Genomic DNA, 25069 nt, shown 5'->3' with positions numbered 1-25069 from the left:
TCTCCCCTCTCTGTGTAATTCTGACTTGCAAATAAATAAATAATATTTTTTTAAAAAAGAAAGAAAACCTTTCCCACTAATCTATAACTCCTCCAGTCATACCTTAATCTAACACTGAATCTATCCCTAGACTGAATAAGCCTGGACCTCTCTAAATGACCATGAATTTGTAACTTGGGAATTAAATTCTCCTTCCCTTGCATGCTGCCCCAGCTATAGTGGAGACTGTCTATCTTGAAAAATCAAAGACAGCCTTTGAGCTTTACAGTTTGTTAATAAAGTAGCTACTTCTTGAGGTTCTCCAACTTCTGACTCACGTGCACCCAGAGAAAAAGTATAATCAAGAAAGGACTCTTAAAACTCAAAAGCAGTGGGGCCAGCACCATGGCGCAGCGGGTTAAAGCCCTGGCCTGAAGGGCCAGCATCCCATATGGGTGCTGGTTTGAGACTTGGCTGCTTCACTTCCCATCCAGCTCTCTGCTATGGCCTGGGAAAGCAGTGGAAGATGGCCCAAGTCCCTGGGCCCCTGCACCTGCGTGGGAGACCTGGAAGAAGCTCCTGGCTCCTGGCTTTGGATGGGCGCAGCTCTGGCCATTGCGGCCAATTAGGGAGTGAACCATCGGATGGAAGACCTCTCTCTCTCTCTCTCTGCCTCTCTCTTCTATCTCTGTGTAACTCTGACTTCAAATAAATAAATCTTAAAAAAAAAAAAACCTCAGAAGTAGCAATTCTTCATTATTCTGCAAACTTCTGTTCTGGTGGGTACTGGCTAAGGATTAAAAAATGTAAATACAACTTTCTCCTTTAGTTTAAATTGCCCTATTACTATTTATAGTTACACTGTAAAATATAAATCAAACATTGGCTCCATCATTGCTTTTGTTTTTAAAATGCTTATTTATTTAATAGGTAGAGAGGAGGAGAAAGAGGAGGAGGGAGGAAATGAGAGGAAGGGAGTGGAGGGGAGGGGAAGGGAAGAGATGAGGAGAGAAGAGAAGCAGAGCAAAGAGAAGAGCTCTCATCTACTGGTTTACTCCCCACATGACTGTAACAGTCAAGACTGGGCAAGGTCAAGGCTGGGAATGGACAGTACAATCCAGATCTCTCAGTGGGGGACAGGAACCCAACTAACTGAGCATCATCACTGCCTCCCAGGCTTTGCATTGGAGGGAAGCTGAAGTCCGGAGCTGGAGCCAGGAATCAGAATCCAGGTACTCCACTATGGGATGGCAGCATCTTAACTGCCAGGCCAAACGCCTGCTCCCCATCATAGCTTTTTTTTTTTTTTTTTTTTTTTTTGACAGGCAGAGTGGACAGTGAGAGAGAGAGACAGAGAAAAAGGTCTTCCTTTGCCGTTGGTTCACCCTCCAATGGCCTCTGCGGCCGGCGCACCACGCTGATCCGATGACAGGAGCCAGGTACTTATCCTGGTCTCCCATGGGGTGCAGGGCCCAAGCACTTGGGCCATCCTCCACTGCACTCCCTGGCCATAGCAGAGAGCTGGCCTGGAAGAGGGACAACCGGGACAGAATCCGGCGCCCCGACCGGGACTAGAACCCAGTGTGCCGGCGCCGCAAGGCGGAGGATTAGCCTGTTGAGCCGCGGCGCCGGCCCCCATCATAGCGTTTTGTCTCAGAGTATAAAATATCAACCAAAGTTACTCAGAATAGATTACTTTTTAAAAATTGAACACGGTTTCTGAAAAACAATACACAGATAAGTTAGATAAGGTTATGAAGTGCTTCCATGATATAATACTGGCCCTGTGGTCCCTTTTCCAGAATATAGAGGACACTTCTGGTTATATCCAGGGCCTTTTAGCTTAAAAGGAAAAATAAACTTTAATTTTATTCTGCCAATGACCTTTTCTTTTGTTACAGAAATCTGAGGTGGGATGACTCCCTTTGTTCAAACAGGCACCAGAGACGGTGGAGGATAAAGCACTTTATTACGCCAGCGGGCTCAGCTGGAATCATTTCCTGAGAACTGAGCAACAATCCCAAGTTTCTTACAGCATTTATAGGTTCATCAGCATCACACCTTAGCTGGTACAGCATTGGGGGGTTTAAATTGCAGCCCATGTGATTTAGGACCACACTTGCAATGGTCGGTGGGCCTGGGATGTTTGTAGAAGAGATATCAGGGACAGATTCATTAGGACAGATATATGACTGGAGCTGACAGAAGCAGAACTTAGGACTTCTTCCCTCCCTAGACAAGATAACAGTGGGCAGCTGCTTCACTAGTTAATTGCAAACAGCCACTTTTCAAGGTCTGTGTTGGGAGGAGGGGTCCGCTTTTCTTTCTTTGTCTCTGGTTGCAGCTGTATTTCCTCTACACTTTCTCATAGAGCTGGTCCTTACTATTCATTTATATTCATTTGTTTATATTATACAAAGAGAAACTCTCATGTTTCCTACTTACCAAGGCAACTATTGGTATAGGCACACCAAATATCTCTTTATCCACTGATCCAAAATTGTGGCTTCAAATAAAATTGATTAAAACATTAGTTATATCTCCAGAAATGTTAATTATTAAAAATTCAGTAAACACTTTATAGGCCAAAGAGTTATGCCATGAAAATATAAGCATCTCAGACATGTAATAAATGCTTTCCCCCACCAAAGCCAAGTGAATTCAAGGACAATTCTGTTGGTTCCTCTACGTGATGGTCATTATTACCTCGTGTCCTTCACAGGAGGCAGGAGGGAGAGTGGTATTGAAACCAAGGAGGTAATGAGACTGCTCCAACACATCTAAGTATAAAAATATATCACCAGAATATACATATTTACATATGTCAAACCCATATACATATTTCAAAACATCATGTTGTACATGATAAAATATACACAAGTTTTACATGACAATTTAATCTTTAAAAATCTGACATAAATTACACAATAATTGCTGATTCAAAAAGAAGAAAAAAAAATCTTTACCTTATAGGGATCAAAAAGTCCAGTTGTACTGGCATTTGAAACATCCGTGGCATATTCAGAACCTAAATTTACATTGGAAATAGTACACATATTATCAGGTAGGATAAATCAATATCTATTCCTAGTTTATAATCTAAACCTTTGTCTACCCTTGAGTTCATTACTAACTGCATTATTTCCATTGTAAAGTCTCCAAAACAATTTCCTACTTAACCTTTGGAAACTTATATAGCTTACAAAGCACTTTCATACGCATTGTCATTTTATGACCCCCAGCTTAAAGAGGCCCAAAGAGGTTCAGTGATGTCAAACGATCACCTGTAGTTATACTCTCTTGCAACCTGGCAGATTTGGCACTGAACTTAAGTCTTACCCTTCTTGATTAAGACTGTTGGGGCCAGCATTGTGGCTCAACAGGTAAAGCCACCACCTATGACACGAGCATTTCATCTGGGTGTCGGTTTGAGTCCCAGCTTCTCCACTTCCCATCAAGCTCCCTGCTAACACTCCTGGGAAAGCAGCAGATGGTCCAAGTCTTTGGGCCCCTGCACACACATGGGAGACCCAGAAGTAGTTCCTGGTTCCTGGCTTTGCCCTGGCCCAGCCCCGCCACTGCAACTGAGGTCATTTGGGGAGTAAACGAGCAGAAGGGAGAGCTCCCTCTGTCTCCCCCTCCTCTGTAACTCTGACTTCCAAATAAATAAATACATCTTTTTAAAAAGCAATTAAGACTGTTACCCAGTGCTTTTTTTTTTTTTTTTTTTTTTTTGACAGGCAGAGTGGACAGTGAGAGAGAGAGACAGAGAGAAAGGTCTTCCTTTGCCGTTGGTTCACCCTCCAATGGCTGCCGTGGCCGGCGCACCGCGCTGATCCGATAGCAGGAACCAGGTACTTCTCCTGGTCTCCCATGGGGTGCAGGGCCCAAGCACTTTGGCCATCCTCCACTGCACTCCCGGGCCACAGCAGAGAGCTGGCCTGGAAGAGGGGCAACCGGGACAGAATCCGGCGCCCTGACCGGGACTACAACCTGGTGTGCCGGTGCCGCAAGGTGGAGGATTAGCCCAGTGAGCCGCAGCACCGGCCTACCCAGTGCTTTTTAAAAATATATTATTTATTTATTTATTTGAAAGTCAGAGTTACAGAGAGAGATGGATGAGAGAGGGAGAGGGAGAGGGAGAGTTATCAATCTTCCATCTGCTGGTTCATTCCTCACAACAGCTGGAACCGGACCAGGACAAAGCCAGGAGCCAGAAGCTTCTTCCAGAACTCCCACGTGGGTACAAGGTTCCAAGGACTTGGGCCATCTTCCACTGCTTTTCCCGGGCCATTAGCAGGGAGCTGGATTGGAAGTGGAGCAGCTGGAACATGAACGAGTGCCTATACAGGACACTAGCATCACAGGCAGCAGCTTTACACACCATGCTACAACACTGGTCCCTACCCAGTTCTTATATTTGAGGTTTTATTAAAACTTAAAAATCACTGTCCTCTTCAACAAATCTGAGACACATCTAGCTTTTCTGTAATGTGCAGTTGTTAGGATACCAAAGAGCAGTATGTCTGGGATGCAGGAAGGAAAAAGGGAGCAAAAGGGAACTTCGGTTTTCCTAGGTACATCCTGTCTCTGTCAAGTTTTAACTGAGACAGAGCTATGAGGTCATGCGTACCTTTGGTGAGCTTATGTAATAACCAGGTGTCAATAGTTCCAAAGCAACAATTTCCTTCTTCAGCTGCCTTTTGTACCTTGAAAATGTAACAGCACAAAATCAATTCAAGAAGGCTGAAGCTATTAAGTACCTAATTAAGTGCACAGCATGATGTAATATATTCCCATTTTACTAGATATAATATGCTTCCATTACATTAATATACATAGCATAATATACTCCCATGTTGATAAAAATTAATATATACACAAGAAAATAATGCCTAGAATATATTCTAAATGTTTCTATGCAATTATTACAGCATTTCCGATTTAGTGTGGGAGACTTTACTTTTCTGTGTAATATTTCTGAAAAGCGTTAGTTTTTAACTAAGCATATATTACTTTTGTGATTAAAAAAGGCAAAGTATACATATTTCAGTTTAGACATGCAAATACACTAGTATACCTTGCAGCAGGAACAGCACAGTATGGCCCCCGGGCCCAGCCCAGTTCAGTGCCTGTTTTTGTGCAGCAAGGTTAGAGTGGTTTTTAAATTTTTTAATGGCTAAAAAAAATGAAAGAAGAATCTTCTGTGTCAGTGTCCATGAACAAGTATTACTGGAATGCAATGAAACTCATTTGCTCACGGATTACCTGTAGCTGCTTTCCTGCAGCAACGGCAGAACAGTTGTGATAAAAACCTTACAGTACTGGCCGGCACCACGGCTCACTAGGCTAATCCTCCACCTGTGGCGCCGGCACCCCAGGTTCTAGTCCCGGTCGGGGTGCCGGATTCTGTCCCGGTTGCCCCTCTTCCAGGCCAGCTCTCTGCTGTGGCCCGGGAGCGCAGTGGAGGATGGCCCAAGTGCTTGGGCCCTGCACTCACATGGGAGACCAGGAGAAGCGCTTGGCTCCTGGCTTTGGATCAGCACAGCGCCGGCCGTAGCGGCCATTAGGGGAGTGAACCAACAGAAAAAGGAAGACCTTTCTCTCTCTCCCTCACTGTCTATAACTCTACCTGTCAAAAAAACAACAACAACAAAAAAAACAAAACAAGAGCCGGCGCCGTGGCTCAATAGGCTAATCCTCCACCTTGCGGCGCCGGCACACCGGGTTCGAGTCCCGGTTGGGGCGCCGGATTCTGTCCCGGTTGCCCCTCTTCCAGGCCAGCTCTCTGCTATGGCCAGGGAGTGCAGTGGAGGATGGCCCAGGTGCTTGGGCCCTGCACCCCATGGGAGACCAGGAAAAGCACCTGGCTCCTGGCTCCTGCCAGGATCAGCGCGGTGCGCCGGCTGCAGCGGCGGCCATTGGAGGGTGAACCAACGGCAAAAAGGAAGACCTTTCTCTCTCTGTCTCTCTCTCACTGTCCACTCTGCCTGTCAAAAAAAAAAAAAAAAAAAAAAAAAAAAAAACAAAAAAAACAAAACAAAACCACCTTACAGTACTAAAATACCACCATCTGGCCTTTATACAACATAAACTGCCAATCCTTAGGCCAAAGCATGCCAAGGGAAATAAAAGCATCAAAGCCTGTTTAAGTGGCTGGTGGTGTGGCAAAGTGAGTTCTGGCATACCACTTGGGTGCCGATTCAAATCCTGACTGCTCCACTTCCAATCCAGCTCCCTGTTAATGGCCGGGAAAAAGCAGCAGAAGATGGCTCAAGTGCTTGGGCCTCTATGACCCATATGGGAGACCTTGATGAAGTTTCTGGCTCCTGGCTTCAGTCTTGGCTGTTGTGAGTATCTGGGGAGTAAACCAAGGGATGGGAGATTTCTCTCTCTCTCTCTCTTTCTTTTTCTTTCTCTTTCTCTCTCCCCCTTTTCCTCTGTAACTATTTCAAATGAATAAAATAAATCTTTTTAAAAAATTCTTCCATCCCGCGTGGGCGACCTGGAAGAAGCTCCTGGCTCCTGGCTTCAGATCAGCTCAGCTCTGGTCGTTGTGGTCATTTGGGGAGTGAACCAGCGGAATGGAAGACCCCTCTCTCTCTGGCTCTACCTCTCTCTGTAACTCTGTCTTTCAAATAATTATTTAAAAAATTCTGTTGTTATGACTTAGTATGATTTTAAACAGGGGTGGGGAATATCTGGCCCTTGGGCCATATAAGGCCTGTGAAATCATTTGTTCTGTCCTTGCCAAGGCAACTGCAGGTAGGTCTTAAAGTTCAATAAATCTATAGCAGGCTAATTTATAAGTTGATAATTTTGTATGACCTGCAAATGATGTTATAAATATCCAAATGGCCCTTGGCAGAACAAAGGTTACCCACTTATTCTTTAAAACATGGCCCCAAGTTTCTTTCATACTCTTTCCATGCGAAGGTCTGACTGATGCTCCTCCTCTTTCAATCCGGCCTCTGTGACTGTATGAATTGAATACCACAGAAGCAGGGGTGGCTATGGGCAGCAGGTTAACCCACCATCTGCAGTGCTGGCATTCCCATACGAGCTCTGGTTTGAGTCCCAACTGCACCACCACCAATCCAGCTCCCTGATAATGAGCCTGGGAAAGTAGAAGGTGATGGCTCAAGTACTTGGGCCCCTGCCACCCACATGGGAGATCTGGATGGAGTTCTAGGCTCCTGGATTCAGCCTGGCCCAATTCCAACCATCGTGGCCATTTGAGGAGTAAACCAGCAGATGAGAAATCTTCTCTCTCTGTAACTCTACCTTTCAAATAAATAAATAAATCTTTTAAAACAAAACAAACAACAAAAAACCTCTTTAAACTAGCTAGTCGTGAAACTGAAATGCTTGTTAGGATGTTACTAACATATTGGAAAACAACTTTATAAAATATGTTTACTGTCTCTCCAACTCTTATTTTTCCTTCAAGAATAGTGTTTCCTGGCCTCACCCAACTCTGCCTGCTGCCTGCGTTCCTCTACTTAATCTACAGAACCTGATGCATATCTTCCACATAGCCATCATTTCACAGTATCACTGCTTCTCTACTAGGCCCTAAACTCCTTAGGGGAGGGGCAAGATTGTATTCATATGTATAACACCAACACCCGGAAGGGTTCCTGGCATAGAGCAGATCTTCAAACAAAACGCTTGTTAAGCAAATAACTGAGCAGTGGGCATTTGGTGCTGTGGTTAAGAGGATGCTTGGAGCGCCTGCATCCTCCATCGGAGTGCATCAGTAGAGACTATTTTCCATCCAGCTTCCTGCTGATGTGCACCCTGGGAGGCAGTGGATGTTGGCTCAAGTACTTTGGTCCCTGTCACCTGTGTGGAAGGCCCAGACTGAGTTCTGGGCTCCGGGCTTCACCCTGGCCCAGCCTTGGCTGTCACAGATATTTAGGACATGAACCAGTAGATGGAAGACTTCTCAATGTCTGTCTCTCTGCCTTTTGAGTTATCAAAAATAAACAACAAAATTTTTAAAGTAAATAACTGAAATAAAAATAATGAATGGAAGCAGTAAAGATGTTTAGGGGAGCAGATGTTTAGGGGAGCAGAAGGTAAACATCAAGACTTCCCAAGGTAGAATCAAGGTCAATTGCCCTCATCTTGGAAAGGACTCCAAGAGGCTCTATCCTAAGAATAAGGGTAAACTAGAATGACAGGAAGTACAACTCAGATTTAAATCATCCCAGTTATTAAGATTGAGACAGTCCTGGTGCCTGGTGAAGAAAGCAAACATAATTCCTATCTAGAGCAAAATAGAATTAGGTTAAGAATGTCATAATTTCTAACCACCATTTTGCAAATATGATGTCCAGCTCACACACATACACAGGTTAGTAACCAACTATGAAATGAGAACATGGGAAGAGAGGTGGCAGGAAAAAGAGGAAGCTATACATATTAGAATAATTAATTAACATCCATGGACTTTTAAATAAACAGGTTAATAATTGGGGAGAATAGAAATTACAGAACTAAAATTTTTAAAAGTTAACAAATAGACTTGAAAGGATAGTTTAGGAAAAACAAAACACTCAGAATGAAGTCTAGAGACAAAAGGATGCCAAATACGTAAGAAAAGGTAAGAGACCTAGGGAGTTTAATAAGAAGGTCTTAAACATGTGTAGTTTGCCCTTTGTATCTTTAGGTCCTGCATCTGTGAATTCAAACAACCATGGATCAAAATGTTTGAAAAATAAACTGCATCGGGCCTTGTGCTGTGGCTTAGCAGGTAAAGCTGTTGCTTGCAGGGCTGGCATCCCATATGGGCGCCAGTTTAAGTAACGGCTGTATCACTTCCGATTTCAGCTCTCTGCTATGGTCTGGAAAAGCAGTGGAAGATGGTTCAATTCCTTGGGCCCCTGCACCCACATGGAAGACCTGTAAGAAGCTCCAGGTTCCTGGCTTCAGATAAGCCCGGCTACAGCCATTGTGGCCATTTGGGGAGCAAACCAGAGGATGGAAGACCTCTCTCTCTGTCTCTCTCTCTGCCTCTGCCTCTCTGTAACTCTGCCTTTCAAATAAATAAATAAATCTTTTTTTAAAAAAAAGTATTAAAAAGAAAAAGTAGTGGCTCCTCAAAGAACTTTTCAAAATCATCAATATGTGCCAAGCAATAAATTCAAGAAACCCTACAAACCCAATTAGGTTACATAAAATACACTACACTTAAATAATAAGTGCAGAAAATAATGAAATTCTCAGCAAATGAGAAAAGGAAGAGAACTTCCTTACTTCCATAAAGGATCTTTTTAAAAAATCTATTGCAAATTCATAAATAGTGAAATGTTGAGCTTTTCATTCTGAGTTTAAGAATGAGAAAAAGAATTTGGGTTCACTCATTCTAATTAATATGTCATGGAGGTTGGCACCAATGCAAAGAAAAAGAAATGAAAGTGCTGGACCAGTAGAAATAAACATGCAACTATTTGCAAAATAGACACTAGTGTACTCCCTCACACATTCACACAAAATCATTATGTAAGTTACTTGAATAACTGAGTTGATGTAAGAATATTTTTTGATCACAGGTAAAATCAGAAAACTTAACCAATTTCTAAATACCAGCCAGAGAAGGCTAGAAAATAAGTAAACAGACTAGATAAAACAGCTATAAACATATCCACTATCTAATAGTGGATCTAATAGAATTTAATTTAAAAATGTATAAGAAACCTACAGAGAAAACTGTGGGACATAATTTAGGTATATTAAAGACTATTGTAAAGGGAAAGATCATGCCATGGATCCAAGGCTCACTACTATAAAGATGACAATTCCATTGCCGCCCCAACAGAAGTTCCAGCTCTGGCTGGGTTTGTGGTTTTTCAGGAGGGTGTGTTTGTGTGTGTATGTATGTGTGTGCATAAATTGATTAACTCATTCTAAAGTTGGTGTGGAGGCAGAAAGGATCAAGATAAATGTGACAGGAAATTTGATTCTTACTTTATACCAACTACAAAAATCAATTCCAGTTTAATTATTGACTCATGGAAGGTGAAAAGTAAGTATCTTTATGAGCTCAGAATAGGAAATGACCTCCCTAAAAGGACAACAACAAAAAAGAGGTACTAAACATTAAGACTGATAAACTAGACTGCTTTAAAATCAACAACTTATTTTTCAGAAGACGACAGAGGCAAAGGACAATTGGAGAAAATACTTGTAATACATAGCAAACAAAAATATCATCCAGGATTGTAAGAAATATGCAAGGAAAAAAGAAAATTTCTGAACATACAAGATAGAATCGTTTCCGGTCTGCTGTGTAAGAAGTTTGAAGTTGTCACTCCCATCCTTACAAGAAAAAAGCTGAGCAAAGTGAAAAGCAAAACCAGCAAGTCTTCTTACATCTGCCAGAGAGCTGATGCCACAGGACAGGCAGCCCCCAGAAAATCCAAAAGCAGTGAGCACGAGGAGTAGAGCTTACCAGGAACAGAAGCTGCAGCTGGAGCTTGGGAGGAACACGTCAAGAGTGTTGCTGCAGACTAAACTGTGGATTAGATTTGTTGATTAAAAAAAAAAAAAAAAAAAAAACCTGGAGGTCCAGGCTTACAGGAATCCAATACTTTTGTGACTTTAACTCCAGGAGCCTGCCCAGGGTTTCAGGGTGAACACTGGAGAAAAGGCAGAGAAGCACAGAGGTTGTGCTTCAGACAGGTAAAAGGGAAAGTAACAACTGTGAAACAAATCTAGAGTATGCTGTACTCCTTACAAGTGGGCTGCACTTAAGAAAAACTACTTCGTTATAAGGGCAGGGTTATGATCAGTTCCAGCCTCTTCCAACCCTCCTGCCCCATCTAAAAGATAAAAGAGTAAGTGGGGTGGGCATTTGGCACAGAGGTTAAGCTGCAGGTTGCAATGCCCGCATCCTATCATCAGAGTGCCTGGGTTAGGTCTTGGCTCTGCTCCCCATTTCAGCTCCCTGCTAATGTGCGCATCCTGGGAGACAGAGATGATGGCTCAAGCAGTGGGTCTGTGCTACTCACGTGGAAGTCCCACACTGAGTTTACAGCTCCTAGCTTTGGTCCAGCCCAGCCCTGGAGGTTGCAGGCACTCTGAGAAGCAAATCAGCAGGTGGGAAGTTCTGTGTGTCTTTCTCTTTGCCTCTTAAGTAAATGGATGATAGACTGTTTTGCCTTCCCCCAACCTTCACCACATCAACAGGACTTCTGAATTAATCAGAGATTACAACTGAAAGCATTGCCAGCTTCAGGCTGTATTTAAGAAGTCTCCCGGGAAACCCAGAGATGACACAGGAGATAAAAATAAGGAAATGCGAGGAAATTTATCTCCGACATCACAGCTGCAACTAACAGTAAATACAGCATAACTCCCAGTGAGATCAACATTAAACCTCAGATTAAAAGCCTATTTTGTCTCAGTTCCTTTTACCCACTACATCATGTACAGCTTTGAACAACAACAAATCAGAAGGCAAGAAAACCCAGTCTAAAGGGACAGAGCAAGCAAAGAACCAGAAGCAGACAAGGAATTTAATTAGCAGACAGGGAATTTAAAATGTCTATGGTTAATATGGTAAGGGCTCTAATGAAAGAAAGTGGAAAGAATAGAGAGGTAAGCAGAGGAATGGAAACTCTCAGAAAGAAAAAGGAAATGCTACAAATAAAAAACACTGTAACAGAAATGAAGATAGCGCATAGTGGACTCATCAGTAGACTGGACATAGTAAAAAAAAAAAATCAGTTACCTTGAAGATATAAAGAGATAAAAGACACATCAATAAATCTTCCCAAACTTGTGGCATGGTAGGTTAAGCCATCGCCTGCAACACTGGCATCCCATATAGGCACCAGTTCCAGTCCTGGCTGCTCTACTTCTGATCCAGCTCCATGTTAATGCATCTGGGAAAGCAGTGGAAGATGGCCCAAGTGCTTGGGCCCCTGCACCCACATGGGAAACATGAATACAGCTCCTGGCTCCTGGCTTCTGGCTTCAGATTGGCCCAGCTCGAGTTGTTGCACCCATTTAGGGAGTGAACTAGTGGATGGAAGATTCTCTCTTTAACTCTTTCAAATAAATAAATTAATTTAAAAAAAAAAAACTTTCCAAACTAAAAAGAAGAAAGTGGGGAATAAAAAGAAAGCAATATTAAAACAATATTCATGGGGCCAGTGCTGTGGCATAGTGGGTAAATTGCTGCCCGAAGCTCCGGCATCCCATATGGGTGCCAGTTCTAGTTCTGGTTGCTTCACTTCCGATCCAGCTCTCTGCTATGGCCTGAGAAAGCAGTAAAAGATGGCCCTAGTTCTTGGGCCCCTGCAGTCATGTGGAAGACCTGGAAGAAGCTCCTGGCTCCTGGCTTCGGATCGGCGCAGCTCCTGCCGTTGCGGCCATCTGGGGAGTGAACCAGCAGATGGATGATCTCTCTCTCTCTGCCTCTGCCTCTCTGTAACTGTGCCTTTCAAATAAAATAAATAAATCTTAAAAAAAAAAAAACCACAATATTCATGAGCTCTGTGTCAGTGCAAGAAGTATAACATGTATAGTGGGAGTTATCAGAAGACAACAATGGAACAGAAGAAATATTTTCCATAAAACTTACTGAGCATTTTCCAAAATTAATAACAGATACCAAACCATAGATCCAGGAAGCTCAGAGGATACTAAGCACAAGCATCAACATCAAAAAATCCACACCGGGTGTATTATATTCAAACTGCTGAAAACCAAAGACAGAGAAAATCTTCAAAGAAGCCAGAGAGATAAACATCTTAAATAGGAAAATCTAAACTGCAACTGACAAATTGCTGGAAGCTCTGTACCAACAAGGATGACCAGAGGGGATTTTTAGGGAAGTAAAACTATTGTGTATGAATCTGTAACAGTGAATGCATCTCATTATGTATTTGTGGAGACCCATAGAACGTACAACACAATGGGTGAATCCTAAGATAAACTATCGATTCTAGTTAGTAAAAGTACATCAAAATTGGTTAATCAATTGTAACAAATAATACTACACTAATGCGATATGTAAGTAATAGGAAACTGGTAGTGGTGGGCATGAAGATGTATGTAGAAACTATTTTCCATTCAGTTTTCTGTAAGCCTAAAATTGACTAAAAATTAGTCTACAAACTAAACATTTTTCAAGTGGGTAAAGGATCTATATAGACACCTCCCCAAAGAAGATATTCAAATGGTAAATAAACATAGGAAAATGTATTTTATATCATATGCCATTAGGGAACTGCAATGAGATACCACTACACACCTATTAAAACACTAAGATAATACTACACCCTGTTACAATGAATGACTAAACTCCAACACTAACAACATCAAATGCTGATGAGGATATGAACAATAGGGAATCTCATTCATTGTTGGTGGGAGGGAAAATGCTACAGTCACTTTGGAAGATAATTTGGCAGTTTCATACAAAATTAAATGTAGTCTTACCATACTATCTAGCAATCACATACCCTAGGTATTTACCTAAATGAGCTGAAATTTTATGTCCACATAAAAATCTGCAGACAAAAGTTTATAGGAACTTTATTCATAATTGCCAAAAATTAGAAGCAACCAAGATGTTTTTCAATAGGTAACTGAATTAACAAATGTTGACAACATCCAAATAATGACATATTTCTTAGTGACAAAAAGAAATGATCCATCAAGTCACAAAAAGACATGGAGAAACTTAACCCATTATGTCCCATCATCCTATATAAGGGCAGTCAAAACTAAAAATGAGCAATAAACATACCATTTATGGTAAGTTTGAAATAAATATTAGGTTGTTGAAATATTTTGAAATTGAAAACTTGGGAGTTAATCGGCTAAAAGTATACTGGTAAGCAGAGTAAGCCAGTGTGAAAAGGCTACAAAATTATATTATTTTAATTATATAATATTCTGAAAAAGGCAAAACTATAGAGACAATAAAAAAATAAATGCCAGGGGTTTGCTAAAAGATTAAAAATAGAAATTACATTGGTAAATAAAATAAAAAGTCCTCTCATCACTGATGGTGGATGTGTAAATTATTAGAACTACTTTAAAAGTGTTTTGACATTATTCACTACAGGTGATGATACACATGCAAATTCATACTCTAAAAGTTCCATCCCTGTATGTAGACCCAGCACTGACATGTACACGGACAAATGTATTATTAATAATAACCCACAACTAAGAAGAACTCAAATGCACATCAACAGAACGGATAAATTATGGTAAAATAACAGTCTAAACAGTAAATATCAAAGAAAAATAATTTATGCACAATATGAATATTTATACACATATATTACAGTATATGTTGACTAAAAGGAATCTGACATAAACCATATATAAACCATAGGATTCCATCTTTTGATTAAAAAATCTTCAGGCAAAATTAAAGTATGAGGTTGAAAAATAAACATACAAATATTAGAAATAAAATGTGATATTAATTATTATAGTGTTCCAGTTTTTGATCCGATTGGCATTACAGAGATGGCTACACAGTGCATCACAGATAGGTACATTTTGTTTTGTTCACCTTTCTAGATGTATTAGGATGTAATAAAAATGTTTAGAAAAAAATGAACCACATAAAGATACCTTGTCTTCCACTCCAATATATGATAAATACAAGTTTCCCTCAAATAATCAAATCACTATCTTTATTCCTCGAATATTTTCTTCCCCACAGTCTTTATCTTGTTTCTATACACACAATCTCTGCTTACCTCTATTATATTCTGTAATATCCAGGCCAGGCGCAGAGAAGCATGCTGGGTTGTGAAAGTGAACATATTGGCGGCTAGCAGTCGTTTACTTCTAGTGAAAAAGTGAAGCACTCGGCAGGAACTGTGTATTACCTAGTTAGGAAAAAGACATTTTAGGAAAATGCTTTCAATGATGTATGATGTTTCTATATCAATTATTTGCACATATAAACAAACCAAGCAGAAAACAATCATTTAACTACTTGTAAAAGTGTTATCAGCACAAAAGAAAGTCAAGTCCAGCAGTATTATCTTGAGTACACTGCATCCTTTTTTAAAAATTTTATTTATTTGAGAGGTAGAGTTACAAATAGAGAGTGGGAGAGACAGAGAAAAAGGTCTTCCATCCGCTGGTTCATTCCCCAAATGGCTGCAATGGCCAGAGCTGTGCTGATCCGAAGCCAGGAGCCAGGTGCTTCTTCTGGGTCTTCCATGCGAGTATAGGGACCCAAACACTTGGGCCATCTTCAGCTGCTTTCTTGGGTCATTATCAGGGAGCTGGATAGGAAGAGGGGTTAGCAGGGACACAGACTGGAACCCATATGGGATGCCAGTGCTGTAGGCAGAGGCTTAGCCTACTGTGCCACAGCGCCGGCCCCCAGACTGTATTCTAACATATGAAAAGCAACACATCTATTTGGAACTCCTCTGACTACACAAATCTTTTAAAAACAACTATTTTCTACCTGTCTACCTCTTTTTAACTATAGAAATGGAAGGAGGGGCCAGCACCGTGTGCAGTAGCTTAGTCCTCTGCCTGTAGTGCCAGCAACCCATATGGGTGCCAGTTTTAGTCCCAGCTGTTCCTCTTCCCATCCAGCTCTCTGCTGTGGCCAGGGAATGCAGTGGAGGATGGCCCAAGTCCTTGGGCCCCTGTACCCGCATGGGAGACCAGGAAGAAGCACCTGGCTCCTGGCTTCCGATTGGCACAACTCCGGCCATTGCGGCCATTTGGGGAGTAACCAATGGAAGGAAGAACTTTCTCTCTGTCTCTCCCTCTCACTGTCTGTAACTCTACCTCTCAAATAAATAAAAATCTTGGAAGGAAGGAAGGGAGGGAGGGAGGGAGGGAGGGAGGGAGGGAGGGAGCGAGGGAAGGAGCCAGTCAAGGGAGAAGGCTACCTTTGCAGCATTCTTATTTCATTGAGACATGCCACTTAACTACACTGGCAGCACAGAAGCATCCACTCACTGCTATTAAACAATCATTTGTACGAAATTGTTAGCTAATCTTTGATTTTGAGGGCTCATGTTCCAAATATTTTCATGCTTTCTGTAACCTCATATCTCAACTTCAGATTGCCTCTCTAATCAAAAGCCTGAGTAAACTTAATGCCAGCCAGTGAAGAATGAGCTCCTAATACCTTGTTTTTCCATCAGAAGTCAAGTTAGTAGTAAGGAAATTCCCCTACACATCAAACACTTAAAAATTGGAATGTATGATTTTATTTAATACTATCTATACTTATCTAATGATCAAAGATGAAGCATATACAGTTTCAGATTTACTTTTTTAAAAAAAATTTATTTGAAAGTCAGCATTACAGAGCAAAAGAGAGAGAGAGAGAGAGAGAGAGAGAGAGATCTTCCATCTTCTGGTTCACTCCCCAAGAGGCCACAACGGCCAGGGCTAATCCAAGCCAATGCGAATAGCCCCATCCAGGTCTCTCACATGGGTCCAGGAGCCCAAGCACTTGGGCCACTTTCCATTACCTTTACAGGCCATTCGCAGGGAGCTGGGTTGGAAGTTGATCAACTGGGACATTGCAAGTGGCAGTGTTACCCACTACACCACAATGCTGGTCTGTGAGATTTACTTCTTAATAAGTAAAATCACTAATTAAAACAAAACACAGTTACACAGAAAACCAGCTTGGAGTTTTAAGGTTTTAAGACATTGAAAAATAAATGGGGCAGGTTTTGTGGTGCAGCTGTTTACCTGCTGCATGGGAGGCCCGCATCCCATACTGGAGGCGAGTGCCGGTTTGAGTCTTGGCAGCTCCACTTCTGATCTGGCTTCTGACTTACACATCCTGGGAGGCAGCAGGTGACAGCTCAAGTACCTGGGTCCCTGCCACACACGTGGGAGACCTGGATGGAGTTCCTGATTCTTTGGCCTGATTTGGCCCTGGCTGTTGTGGACATCTGAGGAGTAAACCAGCAGATGGAAGACACCCTTCTCACTCTTTTGGTCATTCTACCTCTCAAGTAGATGAAAATAAACATTAATAGAATAAAATAAAATAAAAACTCTTATTCTGCAACATACTACAAGGACACAGATGGACAATTCAACTTACAAAACTGACATGTTACAAAACACAGTGAACTGCCCACTCCCTTTTGAATTAATCTACTTCTGGTAATCCTAACCTCATTCCCACAAATAAATCTAAAGGCTTTGGTTTGTTTGTGAAAAACAGTAATATAAATCTGTTTTCCTTTCATTTTTAGCTGAAAATAGATCAATTCAGAAAGTCCATAGACTCAGTCCTCTGTACATCTCAGACATGTCTTTTTAACTTTGCATCTTTGTCAATGCTCAAACCTTCTCTATTTATATTTTGCATGCATGTATATTTTTATATTATTCATTAAAGAATAAGACTTGGAAAAAGTATTTAAAGTGACTGTCCATAAGGTTTTAGCTATTATTTTAAGAAATGATCAAAATGGGTTCTTCTTTAAGCACATTATACCTTTAAGTTTGGATTTAGTTTTCTTCAGGGATATTCTGTTAAAATGCAGATATCATGTATGCATAATACACGGAAAGTATTGGCCGGCGCCGTGGCTCACTAGGCTAATCCTCCGCCTACAGCGCCAGCACACCAGGTTCTAGTCCCAGTTGGGGCGCCGAATTCTGTCCCGGTTGCTCCTCTTCCAGTCCGGCTCTCTGCTATGGCCCAGAAGGCAGTGGAAGATGGCCCAAGCACTTGGGCCCTGCACCTGCATGGGAGACCAGGAGAAGCACCTGGCTCCTGGCTTCAGATTGGCGCAGCGTGCCTGCCGTAGCGGCCATTTGCGGGGTGAACCAACAGAAAAGGAAGACCTTTCTCTCTCTCTCTCTCTCTCTCTCTCTCTCTCTCTCACTGTCTAGCTCTGCCTGTCAAAAAAAATTATTTAAAATGCCACTAAGAAATACATCCTGAGGCTGGCATCATGGTATAGTGGGTTAAGCCACTACCTTTGATGATGCCATCCTGTATCAGAGCGCTGGTCCAAGTTCTGGCTGCTCTGCTTCAGGTCCAGCTCCCTGCTAATGTGCCTGGGAAAGCAGTGGAGGATGGCCCAGGTACAAGGGTCTCTGTCTCCCACCTGGGAGACCTGGATGAAATTCCAGGCTCTTGCCATTGTAGCCATTTGGAGACTGAACCAGTGAATCGAAGATCCATCTCTCCATCTCTCTGTCTCTGTCTCTCTATCTCTCTTGGCTCTCTCTGTTACTCTTTCAAGCAAATAAGTAAATCTTTAAAAAATAAAAAGAAATGTATCCTGATTTCAGAGATGTTTACACATAGAAAAACACGTTTGGTTTTTTTGTTTGTTTGTTTGTTTGTTTTTGATAAGCAGAGTTAGACTGTGAGAGAGAAAGACAGAGAGAAAGGTCTTCCTTTTTCCGTTGGTTCACCCCCCAAATGGCCGCCATGGCCAGTGCACTGCAGCCAGCATGCTGCGCCAATCCGAAGCCAGGAGCCAGGTGCTTCTCCTGGTCTCCCATGCGGGTGCAGGGCCCAAGCACTTGGATCATCCTCCACTGCCTTCCTGGGCCACAGCAGAGAGCTGGACTGAAAGAGGGGCAGCCGGGACAGAATCCAGAAGGAAGACCTTTCTCTCTGTCTCTCTCTCTCTCTCTCTCTCTCTCACTGTCTAACTCTGCCTGTCAAAAACAAAACAAAAAAAACTAACATGCAATTACTGTATGACCTAGCAAATGTACTCTTGGGACATTTATTCCAGAAAAAGTCAAAACTTTTGCTCATAAAAAATTCTGTACAAAAAATGTTCATAGCAGCCTTATCTGTAAGAACCAAAAACTGGGATCAGCAGAAGTTGTTCAACAGGTAAATGGTCCATCCGCACTGAATACAACTCAGAAATAAAAAAGAATGAGCTAGTGTTATACCCAATGACTTCAATGAATCTCCAGGGAATTATACTATATGGGGAAAATAAAGTACCAAAAAGTCAGTTTGTAAAAAAAAATTTTAAAGGTTTATTTTATTTATTTGAAAGGCAGAGAGACAGAGAGAAAGAGATCTTCCACCCATTGGCTCACTCCCCAAATGGCTATTATGGCTAGGCTAGGTGGAAGCCAGGAGCCAAGAACTCCTTCCAGGTCTCCCAATTAGGTGGTAGGGACCCAAAGACTTGGATCCTCTGCTGCTGCCTTCTCAGGCACATTAGCAGGAAGCTGGATTGGAAGTGGAGCAACAGGGACTCAAACCAGCGCTCCAACATGGGATGCAGTGTCATGGGTGGTGGCTTAACCTCCTTTGCCACAATGCCAGCCTCTAAACCTTGTATTTTTAAAAGAGGTATGGCTCTGTGGACTCAGACCTAGGTGGCAGTGACATGTCTAAGCGTACCAAGAAGATCAGAATCATCAGTAAATACAGGACCTGCCTGCCTCCTGCAAAAATGGTGAAAACTAAAATCAACCAGCTCACTGAGTCCACATGCTCCTTCTGTGGCAAAGCCACGATGAAGAGATGAGCAGCGGGGATCTGGCACTGCAGTTCCTGCATGGACACGGGAACTGGTGGGGCCTGGACCCACAGCACCACTTCTGCTTCACAGGAAAGCCCACTATCAGAAGCCAGGAGGGACTGAAAGACCAGGAGAAGCTCCACCATTTCAGACATCACTAGCCTACAGTAACAAAACTGTCTAGATTGTTACTTGTATTAATTAGAAATTCTGATTGCATTGTGTTAATACTGCTTTTTCCAAAAAGACATAATTTGTAATTTCCTAATTTATATTGCAAAAGAATAAGCATACTGAGATTATAATCCAGTCTTTTTTTAATGGTACTCAAATGAAATGATATGGCATACAAATAGAGGCCTAACAGGTTGGGTATACATCTTGGCTTTTTTTTTTTTTTTCTGTTCTTGCAAGTTTGACTTTTTTGAGATATATTGGTACAAATTGTGCAAGCTTTTCTTTTTAAATCAGTTAATGAACTTTGCTTCTAAAGGTATAAGGTATATTAAAGGATATAAATATATCATCCTTTTTTTTTAAACAAAATGGTATGATTCTATGCATATAACATTTCTAAAATTAGAGCATTTTACAGTAGAGGACAGATTCATGGTTGCCAGAGCTAAGGATAGGACATGGTGGGGAGGTATATAGGAGAGAGGGAGATGTAGTCATGAAAAAGCAAAACAAAGGATACTTCTGGTGATGGATTTGTTCAGTATCTTACATGTGGTGTCTGATGCATGAATCTATACAGATGAAAAGATCGTATAGAAATCAGTACACACAAACACATACACGTACACAGTAAATACAAGTGAAACTGGAGAAATCTGAATACAGCTATAGATAGTATTAATGTCAAGATCCTGGTTGTGACATTACACTATTGTTCTATGAAATGTTACCATTGGGATGAACTGCAAAATGGACAAGGGATTTCTGTATTATTTTTGGAAACTGCACATGAACCTACAATTAGCTCAATTAAAATTTTAAATGTATGCCTCAGAATCTTTGAAATTTAGTAAGTGCTATGGAAGCAATAAAGGACAATGTGAGAGTCTGGGTGTGGGGAGGGGCCACTTTAAATAGAACGGCTGAGAAATGCTCAAAGGCACATGAGCTGGACCCTAAAGGGCGAGAAGTTTCCAGTCATGATGGCAGAGAGACCACTGCATATAGGAGGGCATTGTGGTGAGAAAGGGCTCCGGGGCTACAAGAACAAAACCAGCCTGGCAAAGATGGAGCCCCACTATTAGCAACTTCAGGAAGAAAAGAGTCTGGGATGTGGTCAGAGTTATACGTGGAACCAAATCAGGTTAATGATTGGGATTTTATGCTAAGAGCAAAGAAGAGCCTTAGCAATCACTGGGAAGAGCAAAACTAACTATGAGAGGAAGTTTCGATGCTTGAGGAGACTGAAGATAGCAAAAGATGACCAACATGCCACAGATATTTCACCATTCAGCTTGAGGCTAGCCTTGGCTAAACTAACGACTTTCGTGCCAGCTCTGAAAAATACTTCAGAGACCTTTCCGAGAGCCTCAATCAATACACCATTAGTAGTTGTGCAGGACGACTGCAAGGTTGGGTCCCTTTCTTTCTTGGACAGGCCCTGGAATTGTGTGAGCTAAACTGAGAATCTGGGTTGCATTTTTCTGGTAAGAAGAACCAAAACTGTGCACACGTTCAATATCAGGTAGACAAATTGACTTAGATGCTCAGTTTTAACCTTGAGGCCACAGTTTTGCAACAAGATTTAGATTTTGGGCTTTACTATGGAAATAAATGTATTTATAAAGTCACAGTTTATTTTCAAAGGAATGTTTGATGAACTATTAAAAACTAAAATTACACATTAAAGCACATAAATTATATATATATATATTTTTTTTTTTTGACAGGCAGAGTGGACAGTGAGAGAGAGAGACAGAGAGAAAGGTCTTCCTTTGCCGTTGGTTCACCCTCCAATGGCCGCCGCGGGCCGGCGTGCTGCGGCCGGCGCACTGCGCTGATCCAATGGCAGGAGCCAGGTACTTATCCTGGTCTCCCATGGGGTGCAGGGCCCAAGCACTTGGGCCATCCTCCACTGCACTCCCTGGCCACAGCAGAGAGCTGGCCTGGAAGAGGGGAAACTGGGACAGAATCCGGTGCCCCAATCGGGACTAGAACCCGGTGTGCCAGTGCCGCAAGGCAGAGGATTAGCCTAGTGAGCCATGGCGCCGGCCCACATAAATTATATTATTATAAATTATACAGTTAAGTTTATAATTCAGGTCCATCTGATTTCTTATGAGCACCTGGAACTCCTCTAATCAGTGTGTATCTTACCTACAAATAGCAACTTCAATATTCATCCTCACAAATTATTGCAGCAAGGTGCATTTTTATATATTCTTTAAAAGATTTATTTGAAAGGCAGAGTAACAGAGAGGCAGAGTCAGGGAGAGAGAAAAAAATCTTCTACCTACTGGTTCACGCCCTAAATGGCCACAACGGCCAGAGCTGGGCCAATCCAAAGCCAGGAGCCAGGAGCTTCCTCTGGGTTTTTCCATATGGGTAAAAGAGCCCAAGGACTTGGGCCAACTTCCACTGCTTTCTCAGGCCATAGCAGAGAACCAGATTGGAAGCGGAGAAGCCAGGACTCGAACTGGTGCCCATATGGGATGCTGGCACTGCAGACAGCAGCTTTACCCACTACACCACAGTGCTGCCCCAGCATTTTTATATTTTAAGCAAACAAAAAAACCCTATGCAGGTGAGATTATGGAAAAACTGTGCCACTCATGCATTGTTGTTATATTCTGTGAGTACATTCATGTTGTTTTCATACAAAACTATTATGTCTTCAAATGCTTATCAAGGGGTTGGCACTGTGGCAAAGCAGGCTAAGCCTCTGCCTGTGACACCAGGCATCCCATAAGAATGTCAGTTCAAGTCTCAGCTCCTTCACTTCCAAGCCAGCTCCCTACTAATGCTCTTGGGAAAGCAGCGAAGGATGGCCCAACTGTTTCAAATAAATAATAAGAAAATAAATTAAAAAAAGGTAAATCTTTAAAAAATGCTTATCAAGTAAAACTGATACTCCAGACATTCCTCCGTGTACCATCAAGTACCAACCAGTACAATAGCTGAGAAGGCATTAAGTGATACATTAGAAGTATTAAAATAATCAATATAGCATGTTGATTATAACATCAACTACTATAGATTTGATTACATTTGAGGATCTGAAAAGTCATTTTAGAACTCAGTGATCTGGGGCTGAGGCTGTGGCATACAGTGTAAAGCCACGGCCTGCAGTGCTGGTATCCCTTAGGGGTACCGGTTTGAGTCCCAGCTGCTCCACTTCCCTTTTTTTTTTTTTTTTACCAGGCAGAGTGGACAGTGAGAGAGAGAGAGACAGAGAGAAAGGTCTTCCTTTGCTGTTGGTTCACCCTCCAATGGCCGCCGCAGGTGGCGCACTGCGGCCAGCGTACCGCGCCGATCCAAAGGCAGGAGCCAGGTGCTTCTCCTGGTCTCCCATGGGGTGCAGGGCCCAAGTACTTGGGCCATCCTCCACTGCACTCCTGGGCCACAGCAGAGAGCTGGCCTGGAAGAGGGGCAACCGGGACAGAATCCAGTGCCCCGACCGGGACTAGAAACCGGTGTGCCGGCGCCGCTAAGCGGAGGATTAGCCTGTTGAGCCGTGGCGCCAGCTGCTCCACTTCCAATCCAGCTCTCTGCTATGGCCTGGGAAAGCAGTGGAAGATGGCCTGAGTCCCTGGGCTCCTTGTACCTGCATGGGAAAGCCCAGAGGAAGCTCCTGGCTCCTGGCTTTGGATCGGCGCAGCTCCGGCCATTGCAGCCATATGGGGAGTGAACCAGCAGATGGAAGACCGTTCTCTCTGCCTCTCCTTCTCTCTCTGTGTAACTCTGACTTTCAAATAAATAATAAATCTTAAAAAAAAAAAAAAAGAATTCAGTGGTCTCACAGCCAGGAGTGAAGATCTGGAAAAAATGACACCAGAGTGGCTAATGTTCATGCTGTTGCTATGGTCACTGTCATGATCATTATAAACTGTCATTTGCTGATGGCCTACTATGTGACAAGCATAACATTAAGAGCAGAGGGCAGTCTGCTAGCTAGCTATCTCAATATCCTCTCCCTACTTTTCTAACCTAAGACAATAAAATTTCACCATATCATTCTCTCCAGGCTACATCATTTCCATTTCTCAAGGGCAGAAACATCAGTTCTCACTAACATGTGAAACTGTGGTCCACTCTGACTCCATCCCCCCAGGACTTCTTGTGGTGCAGGTGTTAAGTACTACAGTGTACCATGTATGCTTTTGGGTGACAACTATTCATTTCACTGGTGTGGAGAGTGTGAATGTATGTGCATTCTTTTCTTAATCTCCATTAAGGTCATTTACCAGAGAAAACAACAATATCCAAATCACAGAAGACAAAGTTTACCTTCATTAGAAGAGAACTATTCCAGGATTTTACAAGTTCAATAGCTCTTAGGTCTTGCCAACTAATGAAGTTGTGAAAATGATGTCCTGTTTTCCTATGAAAGATGGAAACAGTTTTGAGACTCAATATAAATCAGAGACTCCATGAAAGATCTGCATACGAGAAAACAACATGAGAGACCAAACTGTAACGTCTAAGTATGACTTAATGATACGGGCTTTCTGAATGATGTCTCTTGGCTTTTATAAACGGAACAAAGTGCATAACAATTAGGAAGTGAGGTACAACACAAAACTTGAAATCAGACATTATCTGTAGAGGCATTCCTTTTGAAACATGACAGTGTGCACAACTCTAAAAACAAACATAACTTATAAGAAGGCCTTTGATGATTTGATCTATAAACTTTTTTTTAAAGATTTATTTATTTATTTGAAAGGCAGAGTTACAGAGAGGGGGGGAGGGAGGTCTTCCATCTGCTGGTTCACTCCCCAAATGGCAGGAGTTGTGCCAATCCAAAGCCAGGAGCCTGGAGCTTCTTCTGAGTCTCCCACATGGGCACAGGGGCCCAAGGATTTGGGTAATCTTCCACTGCTTTCCCAGACCCATTAGCAGAGAGCTGGATTAGAAGTGGAGCAGATGGGGCTCAAACTGGCATTTATATGGGCTGTTGGCACTGCAGGTGGCAGCTTTACCCGCTGTACCACAGTGCCAGCCCTTTGATCTATAAACTTTTAAAGCAAGATAAAAATGCCAATGTTTCTCCCCTGCATTGCATTTATGAGACAAACTCCTCTGACGTACAAGGGGCTGAAATATAGCCTGAGCCTTTTCTATACCTCTCAGCTTGAGGGTGGGCTTAGCCATTGGGAGCCTAACATACTTAATAAAATTTCCCTGATAAACAAAATTTTCCTGAAAAACAAAATTTGACCAAGCCTCAGGTCAATACTACAATACTACAGAGCTAAGAAATACAGAAGAAAAAAAATCTGGAATGCAGAGTAATTTATATACTTATATATTGAGGCTAAATTTCTTGAGGATAGGCATTTTAAAAAATTTATTTATTTATTTGAAAGAGTGACAGAGAAAAAGGGAGAGACAGAGAGAAAAAGAAAGAGAGATATTTCCATCTGTTGGTT

General features: G+C 42.1%; 1 protein-coding gene across 6 annotated transcripts in view; it reads right to left on the bottom strand.

The window, feature by feature from the left end:
• Positions 1–25069, bottom strand: part of GK5 (glycerol kinase 5) — an 88796-nt gene that overhangs the window by 46994 nt on the left and 16733 nt on the right. For 5 of the 6 annotated variants that reach the window (XR_016232750.1, XM_051859010.3, XM_017346816.4 and 2 more), the window contains exons 4-9: positions 23925–24018; positions 14712–14843; positions 4613–4688; positions 2946–3007; positions 2686–2759; positions 2425–2485 (exon numbers count right to left, since the gene is read on the bottom strand). Coding sequence is in view for 5 of the 6 variants with exons in the window: in XM_051859010.3 (XP_051714970.2) it covers positions 2425–2485; positions 2686–2759; positions 2946–3007; positions 4613–4688; positions 14712–14843; positions 23925–24018 (499 nt within the window). In the remaining variant the exon portion in view is untranslated. The remainder of the gene's footprint in view (positions 1–2424; positions 2486–2685; positions 2760–2945; positions 3008–4612; positions 4689–14711; positions 14844–23924; positions 24019–25069) is intronic. The other variant, XM_089331108.1, reaches the window with a different exon arrangement.

Source organism: Oryctolagus cuniculus, chromosome 4, assembly GCF_051225735.1.
Source record: "Oryctolagus cuniculus isolate XC-2025 breed Fujian yellow rabbit chromosome 4, ASM5122573v1, whole genome shotgun sequence".
NCBI lineage: Eukaryota > Metazoa > Chordata > Mammalia > Lagomorpha > Leporidae > Oryctolagus > Oryctolagus cuniculus.
The sequence above is the reverse complement of the archived record's forward strand: the minus strand, read 5'-3'. Positions and strand labels throughout refer to the sequence as shown.